The sequence below is a fragment of the Artemia franciscana genome, chromosome 9, assembly GCF_032884065.1.
Source record: "Artemia franciscana chromosome 9, ASM3288406v1, whole genome shotgun sequence".
Taxonomy (NCBI): domain Eukaryota; kingdom Metazoa; phylum Arthropoda; class Branchiopoda; order Anostraca; family Artemiidae; genus Artemia; species Artemia franciscana.
The window spans coordinates 28,800,631-28,811,714 of NC_088871.1; the positions used below are offsets into that span (position 1 = coordinate 28,800,631).

At 33.4% G+C, this 11,084-nt stretch overlaps 1 protein-coding gene across 9 annotated transcripts in view; it reads left to right on the forward strand.

Annotated features, from left to right (window-relative positions):
* LOC136031233 (myocyte-specific enhancer factor 2-like) overlaps nt 1-8,496 on the forward strand; it is a 182,428-nt gene extending 173,932 nt beyond the window's left edge. For 6 of the 9 annotated variants that reach the window (XM_065710628.1, XM_065710627.1, XM_065710632.1 and 3 more), the window contains 3 exons: nt 1,030-1,226; nt 4,338-4,606; nt 6,342-8,495. In XM_065710628.1, coding sequence (XP_065566700.1) covers nt 1,030-1,226; nt 4,338-4,606; nt 6,342-6,445 — 570 coding nt within the window. In that variant the 3' untranslated portion in view covers nt 6,446-8,495. Of the gene's footprint in view, nt 1-1,029; nt 1,227-4,337; nt 4,607-6,341 lie in introns of all 9 variants that reach the window. The other 3 variants (XM_065710635.1, XM_065710634.1, XM_065710636.1) reach the window with 1 other exon arrangement.
* Nucleotides 8,497-11,084: the final 2,588 nt, after the last annotated feature.

The following is an 11,084-nucleotide window of genomic DNA, read 5'->3' on the forward strand; positions in this document are numbered from 1 at the left end:
GATAGTGTCTGGGAGATGAAGTTTCCGAATTGCTTATGGTTAATATTTGGATTATCTTTACTTTTTTATCACTCAGCTAAAAAGCTTTCGTATATTTTTGAGAAAACGGGAGCAAGTGTAATTGGGTTGACACCATCAAATATTGCTTATAACCTCTCCTTTTCACTGGGTAATAAAGCTTAATTCCTAACAAATTTGGAATTTACAAATAGAGATAATTTCAATAAAGCGTAAGGACAAAGGTTTTGAAAGACTGTCAGCGAAGACCTTAGTTCCATCGGAATGTCTGTGGACAGGTGGGGCAATGTTTTATGCTCTCAATTTTTATCTCCATGTCTAAGGGGGAAATAATGGGGAAATTGAGCGAGTTCAGGTTATAAGGGGTGTCTAAAGGAGATGGGAAGGAGGTTTATACTATTGAGGAAAGGTATTTGTTCCGATCATTAGATCATTGGTTGTATCTAAGAGCTCATGAATATAGAAATCAATGCTTTTTTGAGTATTCTTTTTTTTTTCATTATACCATATTTTTGTTTTGGTTAAGTAGAAAATAAATTCTTGATCTTGTACTTGCAATACAAAGAAGCAGATTTACGTGTTTCTTTTTTATGTGTTTATGCAGACAGCTAGCTTCTGGCATTTCACCATGCTTATGCAGATTCTTAACTCTAATTAATTTGTTCAATTGACTGGTAATGTATGGTTTGTCACTAAAACGTGTTTTTACTTGTTTTTTTCTCTGAGTGAAGAAGTGGAAGTTGTTCCTTTCCAAAATAATGTTTATTGACGTCCGATGTGGACAGTGTGTAACTTGCCTACAAAGCAGCCAATTCATTCCTCAGGAGGAGGGGAATTTGAATAAAAGCAAAAAAACAGGTGAATGGTGTAGTTATAGGATAAATACTAAAATATGAAAATTTTAAGTGCGACAGTTTGTCTCGGTTTCAGAGATTTTTAAGCTCTTCAGCTGTTTTCTGCAATTTTTACATTTAGAAAAAAGAGTTTGTTTAACCATATTTTATTTTCCAGGTTTCAAGGTCAACCATTTCTACCTCTTCTGGACCTACACTCAACATACCTCATGGTGTGTCACTACAAGCAACGAGCTTAAGTACCTTGTACGCGAATAATTATACCCACCCGGGGTTGAGTCATCCAAGCGATTTTGGCCTTGGTGCAGAGCTGGGTCTTAGTTGGCCTGGGCAGCATCTTACAGTTGGAAACAGGTACTTTAACCATTTGCTTAAAAAGAGTTTCTTAAAGTAAATGATACGCTATACGAAATAAGTATGTTGTAAATTCATTTTTCTATCAAATTGTATGCTATTCTTGGAGATAAATCGTAATTTGAAATTTTTTCCCATACAATGGTATTTGCTATAACCTATCCGGTTACGTCAGTGTTGCTTATAATTAGGCTGTATTTGAGAATTGAATTTTATGAGTTTCCATGGGTTCTTAAGGTATTTCTGACTTTTAACCCCCACCTCCCTCTTGGACCGTTTTTCCAGAAATTTATATTGAGACAAGAGCCTACCATAATGATGGTTGGACATGATGCATGATTTTTCCTTACACAATTACATGCTTTATATTTCAATGAAACTGTCTTAAGGACCCATTGAACGACTTTTTTTTTTGTTAAGTGAAGATAGGGAGAGGGGTGACACACTGGTTTTGAAAACTGCGACACACTGGTTTTGAAAACTGCACATGGGTAAATCGATCTGACAGGGGATTTACGTGACAACCCTAAGATATAAAACCATATCCTGATGTACAACTTTAACAATTCAAAGCAAATAAACTCATTGAAAAATTTTTAATTATAAAAATAGTTGCTACAACGGAGCATATGCATCAGTAATAGAATAACTGCATGCAATTTAATATTTTTAATTGAGTTGTAATTCTTGTTTATTGCAATTAAGCCAGCAAATACACACTAAAAATAGTAATGCTTAAAAGGCCAATTGAAATGTATATTCATATAAAGATGTTTGAACACTATGAATTGACGAGGTTTTGGGAATTGAATAATTAAATTAATACGCCCCCCCCCCTCCCCATAGCCTCACTGAACGGCTTATGAGAGAAGTTAAATAAAAATTAGTCGTTTGTAATTCACGAAAAAAAGCGACAAAGAGGGAAAAAATTAAACCTCTTAGCAAGTCTTATTAATATTTTCCTTTTCCAGAAAATTTCTAACATCTGGTGAATCGCTCCAAAGTATTTGTGTTTCCTCTAATGTATCATGAGGTTACTGTTCCGCTTTGATTTGACCAAACTTATTTTATTACCTTCAAAAGATGAAATAAGACTGGTCTTTTGTTATACAAAATAAAATAACAAAAAAAAAACAAGGTGCAATATCAAATTCAACCGAACTCTTGAGTAGAAGATAGGCCTACCACTGCTCTTGGCCCTGAAATATTGCTTTCGCTTTGTGTCAGTTCATTCTGATCTAAAATACATTTTTGGGGTGTACACTCCTCCTTCCAAGAAATATGTTGACATAACCCTCGGTACTCTTGTATAAGATAAATGCCCTTTAGCTAATAATTGTGAAACTTTAGATAAGAAGTTATATATTTAGTCAACAATCGGTGTAGCTCTCAGCTTACCAAACACTAATTTATAAGTTTTTTAGGGAAATGGGAATCTTTGTTCTTCTCAGTGATTTTTCAATAATTCAAAAATATGATTTGTCGTGCATAAGTTAGAATCCGCGATTTTTAGATTTTCATTTTTTTTTTATTTCTTTTTTCCAATTATTGTACATATTTCCAAAATCAAGACTGAAGCTCTTGGAAAATCTGTGTCATTAGAATAATTAAGTATATTTGTCCAAATATATCTTCACTTAATCAGAAAGATGTTTGTGTTGCGCAGGAGCTGTTAAAGAGCTAAGAACCTTGTAGTGACCAGACATGGGTTCAGATTTGTTGTGCAATGGTGTTCCAACTCGTTCATCGTTACTGTTGCCATTAAACCATTTGTTGTTTGAACTTCTACTGCAATTCACTGCAGCGCCAAGCCGTCTTCCTTGTTTTTATATTTATAAGTTTTCGGAACATATCAATATTTTGTTTTGATTGCGGTGTCGTCAAATTATATTGTTGTACTGCTTGGCGACTGTAGTCCATTCGTAATGTAACTTAGCTTTCAAATCGGTGCTCTTGATGATCCTAAGAATTTATAGGATTTGCCTAATTCATATATTTCAATGTAATCTGTCTATTTTCTGTGTTTTCTTAAGCTTTAATTCAAACGTTTGAAGTTGTTTTAGTAAATACATCACTTTGTTATTTTTATTATGGGCTGTCTCCCCATTGCAGTACAATATTTGCAGGCACGAATACATAATAGCTTGGAAGTCGTAGGCTGGGTAATTACTTGGGCATTTTGTCGAACCTTGTCGCTAGGAATACATAGGATACTATGGTAAATTACTTTCTGGAATGTGGGTATGACATTGGAGTTAAAGGAAATGACGTTGAAAACTATTTGTCTTAATAATGAGAAAGTACTTGGGTATTTGAGGAAGTATTATATGAAACCCCTTTCTAAAAAAATTAATTGGAGGCAGTTTTCAGTGATAGAGGTTTTATTTTGATTTCAATAACAAACAAATTGCATAGCATGATTATATTTGTTAGAGCAACGCAGGCTGTAGACAGCAGAGTTTAACTTGAAGAATAGTGAGGACTTAGAACGGGAGGGAATATGTTAACAGATCCTACCATTAGATTAGAAATTGAAAATGCGTGTGAACCATTAGATATTTTCTTTTATCCTTATTAAGTTAATTGAAAACCATGTAATCGAAGCTTAATAGAAGAAATAATCAAAAATGAACCTTTCGTTCTTCAAATATCTCTTAATCCATAATTTTGTATCAGATGAACTTGAGAGCGAAATTATCCTTTTGCTTTTTCTGTTTTTTTTTATTCTCATCTTCTTTTAAAGAAACGATTTTATTTTATTATTATTATTACTATTAATATTATTATTCGAAAGTCTTTATGATGTCGAAAATAAAAACGGTTAAAATCTTTATTGCGTTTTTGTCGTAACGAATTTTCGAGCAGTTGGGAAATTCTACTCTTCGGTTACAAATCATTGAATCTCACTTACTTGAATATTGTTTAGCTTCATCGCTGGATTAACCAGTTCAAGCGGACCTCACTTCTGCTTCATATTTACAGCAGTTTCCCAATACATTCTTATTTACAAAAATTTCAATCAGAAATAAATACTAGATTTGCATCATTGCTACAATCTACTGTTTGTCTTCAAAATCTCTGTTTTACTTTACTTGTTATATTTTTTTTTAGTGTTAATTCATTGTCTCACCTCATTGGTTCCGGACGGCCGCCAAATCATTCTCCCAAAAGTCCAAGGCCTTTGTCCTTGGAGAAAGGGAAGTCAGAGTCAAAAACCGAAATTAAAGCTGAACCAGCATCTCCGCCTCGATTGCACCATCACTCTCTTCCGGAAGCTCAATCAGGGTTGCATTACAGTTTTATTGGAGGGTCTTTGCACCACCATAAGTCACCTTCAGGAAGTGGTCAAGATCACTTGAGTGCCACGGCTCAAATTTCAGGTGCGAAAGGTTTATACTGCTACTCATTTTCTGATTATTTAAATAACTATTTAATGACATATGCACTAAACCAGTTTTAAAAAGAAATACCAGAATATTTTTTTTAACACTTAAAAGGTTTATTTTTAGGTTTAAATATGCGGATTTTTGCCGTTTTTTTATATACTTCTATTTGGTTTCATTTTTAAATTCTTGGCTTTAGACCTTTGAGGCTCCAGATAAACCTGTGGCTCTGATTAAAGGCGTGGGCATATAAATTGCAAAATACCCAACCAGTGCAATGTGGAAGGTTTTGAACTCTGTGACACTTGTGCTTTGAGAAGGGGATTTAGTATTATTTCTTACTATATACCAGTTTAGGCTTTCTAGGGTTATAATAAGAGAAAGGCTGGCATGGCTAGGACACGTTCTATGGATGATGGATGACAGATTGACAAAGATAGTCCTTGTTGGTCAACTGTGTAGGGCCATACGAAAAGTAGGTTGTCTCCGAATAGGGTGGGAGGGTGTCGTAAGGAAAGGTTTGAGGTAAATGAGAATTCTTTCGAGGTTGTAAAGAGGGAGGCTTTAAACAGATTGAGATGGAGGAGGAGCATGCGTAGCTGTATTGGTCTCAGGTGGCGTGGTACTGCAGCTAGTTGTAAGTAGTAGTAGCAATAGTAGTATATCCCACCTTGCCTGCTTTATGAATAAATAAAGTAGGCTACGCGAAAGATAAAATAAATTTAACCAACATCTTAAGTTTTGCAGTATTATTTTTATTCCATATGTCGAATATTCTGAAATCTCTAAATTTTGCTAGGAGCGGTTTCCAGTTCCTTTTTCAGTTTTTTTTTTTTTTTTTTTTTTTTTTTTTTTTTTTTTTTTTTTTTTTTTTTTTTTTTTTTTTTGCTCAAGAGACGAACTACAGAGAGTCAGGTAGCGAGGTCAGGCAAATATGGCACCGCACTCTAGAAAAGTAATTTTTCAAACTATGCTTGTGTATTATTATGTAGTTAAGCTCTCATATTCCAGTTAATTCCAGTTACATTCCTGTTAGATTTCCATATTCCAGTTAAGCTCTACCACCTTGTCTCTTTTTGTCCTCCTTGTCGCGATTGCTAGTGCCCTTTTCATCACTTTCATTACGATTGACTTCGTGAGTTTGGGTCGTAAATTCTTGTGACGGGTCATAAAGAGAAAAACATTTGCTGCAAAATATGTGCGTATTATAGCATTTCCTTCTACTTAATTCTTTTTCTTGTCTTGAGTAATACATAAAAAAAAAGAAAATTAATTGGTTAACCCTATTTTACTTTTAATGGAAGCATGACTTTTTTGTAACAGGTTTCTTTAATTATAAGATTTTTTTGGTACAGCGATGCCGTTCGAGCGAGTAACTTTTCCACCATTTCTCCTCTAAAAATGGTTCTATCTGTAAAAATAAATGGAAAAAATGGAGATCGGTGCAAAATAGAATAGAAACAGGATCAACTTACTGAGTTGGTCCTGTTTCAACTTAGCCCTCACTTCGAATTTTTTTTTTTTAAGGGGAATCGAAATAGGTGAATTATAGCAAAACTAGCGAATTGTTCAAACACGGAAATGTTTATGTTAAACGGAATTACATGAAAGGTCGTAAGTGTCACCTATGTGCGTGACTAGTCCACCCATATCTTTAAGTGTTTAGCAATAAAATGCTTTCTTTGGTAAGCCAATGACGAATTCCCAGTGATTTAAATTGGATTTTTTCCAGGTCAAATGCCTTCACCTGATTCTGGTCATCATTTACACTCCGAGTACGAACCGTCCCCTCTGCACAAGCGACCCCGCATCACTGAAGGCTGGGGTGCTACTTAGGGTTCAATCTTTGATTTATGTCAACCCTTGTCAATGCAAAGTGGTTTTTTGTCGCTTATGATTTTGATGTGATTAACAGCAGACTGTTGTTATTTACTAAGGATATTTTTCTAAGCCGGTAAACAGTTGCCTTACATCCTTATCCCTTGAAGTAAAACAAAACTATATTTTTGAATTAAGGAAATATTGGGACATTAACGTAAATAGTGATTAAAGAGATTTTGTGTTATTACAATGATTATGGGCATTTATTATGTATTTTGTACTGAATGACAATCCGAGGCTGGTTAAAGTGCAAATTTTGTTGATTTTTCTTGTTTGTAATGATTGATCGTTGATTCTTGCCACAAGAAAGGTTTGATTTGTTGTCTCAGTGCTGTTATATGACTGAAGGATTTTGGCAAAGTTATTGTTAAGCATTTTTCCTGAAAACCACCACTATACGAAGTTCGCTACAATCTAGAGGTCCATCTCGAGGAAAGCTTATGTCCCAAAAAACCATTGAAAATTTAACTATTTCGCTAGTATTCTATGTGCAACAAAAATAACGTTTTTATGGCTACGAATAAGATGAATTTACATGTTTCGGACTTACACAAACTTGTGCATAATTTTGGGCCAGAATTACTATTTTAGACACACTGAATTTCTTCCAAACGACCATTTTGTTCATTATTTCTTTGGTTTTAAGTTCTATTGTAAAATGATACTGTCCTCTACCCCTGTTACGGATATACTCCTTTTTTACTATTACATAGTCGCTGCAAGGAAAATTCTATATTCTATATTTTAATATAGAATTTAATATATTTAATATTTTAATATAGAATATATTTTAATATATTTCAATATAGAATATATAAAATATATTCTATATTTTTAAGTCTTTAACAAATTACTCTTGGAATAAAATTATTTAACATAGCGCTTGGAGTGGAAATGAATTGAATTAAATTAAGTTTTATTTCGCAAAAAATACAACAACAAAAATGAACCATGCGCTCTAGAAGTACCAGTACCTGGTACTGGTATTTTCATGGGCAGTGAAAGCTTGCTCTTGTACAAAAGACGAACCAAGGTCACGCTAAAAAGAAAAAAACTAGAAGTTTCAGAAGATACAGAATAAGAGAAAAAAGAATAGGTGATGTGGGCGCAGTAAAAGTACAAAATAAAATATAATGATAATGTTTCCTGTGCCTCCCAAGACACAAACAAAAACAATGGCGTACTATGTGCAATGACTAATAAAATGCGAATAAATCTTTCGGACGATTTCAAATGGCTATACTGAGTAGAAAGTTTTAGGAGAAAGAACAATATCATTCTAACGAAGCAAGTTCAAGAGGAATATGAACCCCATTTCATCCTTAAATGGAGATGATCCTCGGTAATTTAAACATTGAAGGACTAAAATACATTTAAAATTATTGCATCTTTAAACACTTCTGTAAAATAAGATTATATATCATTGTACAGTGGCAGGGCATCTGCATCGTATACAGGAGATATAGGGTCATAGTCCCATAGTTCCAAATGCACCATTTTCCACACTGCGCCACAAATTGCCATATTTTGAAAGCAAATTTCAATATAAACCGTGATAAAAGATAATTTTATTCATTTATCATTCATCATTTGAGTGTAGATTTTTTGTAGCAGTTCTTATGATTTTTCTAGTAGCAGACTTTTGGGTCTTTTCCTGTTCCATAATTTTAAATTTTTACAGATACTAGGAAAAAACTGGAAAACTTTCAAATACATTGAAAACAAATGAGTCGTTCAGAAGCCAAATTACTTTAAAGAGATTTTCAAATAACTTCTTTTTACTAATATTCCCTGGAAACGAGGGCTAGTATCCCAAAATACCTTCAAATATTTGGGTTATTCATTACTCCAAGTACTTTTGAAATGCTAAATAGTGGCTGGACACATTATACTCAATGAACTCTGTACTAAAGAACTGATTATCTATATAGAGTTATGTATACTCGGTATGCCTACAGTAGCTAAAAAGCTATATATATATATATATATATATATATATATATATATATATATATATATATATATATATATATATATATATATATATATATATATATATATATATATATATATAAAGAATGTGGAGGTTTTTTTTTTCAATGATGGGATCTAAGCAGAACAACCAAAATCCCGAATATAGCTTCTTTGTCACTTTCCTGTTTTCTTGTGAAGCTAATTGTGGATTCTGAACGACTTAGTAGGAAGATAGCCGTGCCAAAACCAGATTATAAGTCATATCTGTGATAGCAGTTATAATCACAGTTTATATTTGCCTGTTTGCTCATTTATTTGTTTAAACTTGTATACGTGTCTTATTATTGGGTTAGTAAAATTATGTTTCTAAATTTAACATGTGCAATATGTGATTCTTTTTAATCTTTTTGTGATTTCTTTGGTAAATAATGTACTTAAGATTTTAAGCTTTAATCTGAAAAGAAGAAGTTCTGTTTTACTCTACTAAAGATTATACTAAAATAGTTGCTTGAAAGTATCAGGGGGGAAAACATCTACATAAAAAGGAAAAAGTGTTCTTTTGATAACCTTTAGCGTACATGAGTTTATGGTTAATGCTGAAATCTTGTCCAGACTAAAATTTGTTTTTTCTGAGAAGTTGAATGTTTTTTGTTGTTTTTTTTTTGCGACTCCAAGCTTCATTACTCGATATATTCTTGAACTCATGAATTATCCTGAATTTTAACAGGTCTTACTTGCAGTACCGCTATAGTTCTTGCAGGCAAGTTCTAAAGCTGAACGATGAATGGACAATAGACGAGGTTGGACAAAAAAAATTAAAAAGCTTTGTTTTATAACAGTCACATAATAAGTTAAATAAACTTTACAATTACTTAATACATCATTGATGTATACCCATTCCGGTGCATTGCTTGCAGTATTAACCAATTTATCTGTTAATAGTAGTTTAGCAACGTCTTTTACGAAGTAAGGTTTCATGGTATATAAAAGGAGTTGTCTTTTTCACTCACAAAGCAAGGAACTGGTTATTTCTAACTTAAGTTTTTTCTCTAGAAAAGTAATTAACGCATCTGCAAACTATTTGGGGTTGGAACCAGTTCCTTAAATACCCTATAGTCTCTTCCCTCAACCATTCATTCTTTTTATCTGGAAAATTTCGCCACAATGTGTGAGTAGTTTGAAAATGACAATGAACATTAAAAAGTAGTGTCTCTACGTAGTAAACTCTCATATCCCAGCTGCAAAAGTTTGGCTGCATTAATCGATGACCATAACTGAATATGGGAAGTTGGAGATGCATCCCGTCGCATATTGTATACAAGAAAACTTGATGTAAAAGTGATTTTGGCCTTTAAATTTACTTGTTTCGGTACAAATCTTAATAAGACTTGAGTCTCTGTGCATCTGTATCAATGACCATAAACATACATGCGAAAAGGAAGAGAGGGGAAAGGTTAGGCCCTCACCATTATTCCATGATTGAGCACTGTCGATATTTTTTGTTTCGCCACCCCTCCCTTTATCCATCCTATTAAATTTGGCTTGGGACCATAAACAGATTGGGGAAAAAAAGGGGAAAACTTGCCGAAAAACATATCAGCACGAGATGACTCTTAAATAACACGCTGTGATTATAAATGAAAAACAAAGCAATGTATAAAATTGTTTATTGGTTGTTTGTTTTGTTTTTTTTTTTGTCTTTCGCTATAGAAAAGTATAAAAAAAATATATCTATTGGACCTTTTTCTTTTTGTTAAACGCAACGGAAGTAATTTGAACGGGATGCCATCTATAGTTCCAATTTTACTGATTGTTTCCGGTGCTCTCCTTTCTTTGTAAATACCTTCCTTTTTTTCTTTTTATTGATTTTGACTATTTTTTTTTATCGAGGATGTGAAACGGAAAGTAAAATTTCAAATATCATATTTGCATTTGCAAGCTCATGAAATGGGAAGGATAAAGAAAAGTCTATGATCATAAGCTCAGTGATACGAAGACAGCTATTCTGTTTCACTGTTTACCAAAGAATTTTCACTGTTTGATTTTATTGAAATATGAAAGTTCGCATTACTTTAGTTTGTATAGTATTTGAAAGATGAGTAAAAAATTTCTATGTTGGACTTTTTAACGCTTAGATGCGAGACTTTCCTAGAGTGAGCAGAATTATATTTTAAACATGTAGAAATATGACCTCCCATCCCCGTGGAAACAGCTGTTCAACAGACAGGTGAAATTTTTTCATCCGGTTCCGCTTTGGTCTCAAGGCAAAGATGAACAAGAACTCATCTTACACTTTAATAAGAGATGAATGAGAGGAGTATGTAAGCTAAAACATGCGTTTATTGAACGAATCCAGCGTGAAAACACAGGTTTACGGTGATGCAGAATTTCTATCCAGCTCTCATTCTCATGAAATTGAGCTTCTGCGTTATTCATTTATTTGTGAAGACAGGAAATTGCGTATCCAGGACTTTTGTTTGCTGGGAAGAGGGTATTTTTGTTCGGTGAGGGGGGGGGAGAGGTCAGAAAAATCTACGAAACTCATCAAAAATGAATTTATAAGTAGTGACGGGCAATACTCCGACCAGACAGATAAGAGGTATACCTGAAGTTGCCAATC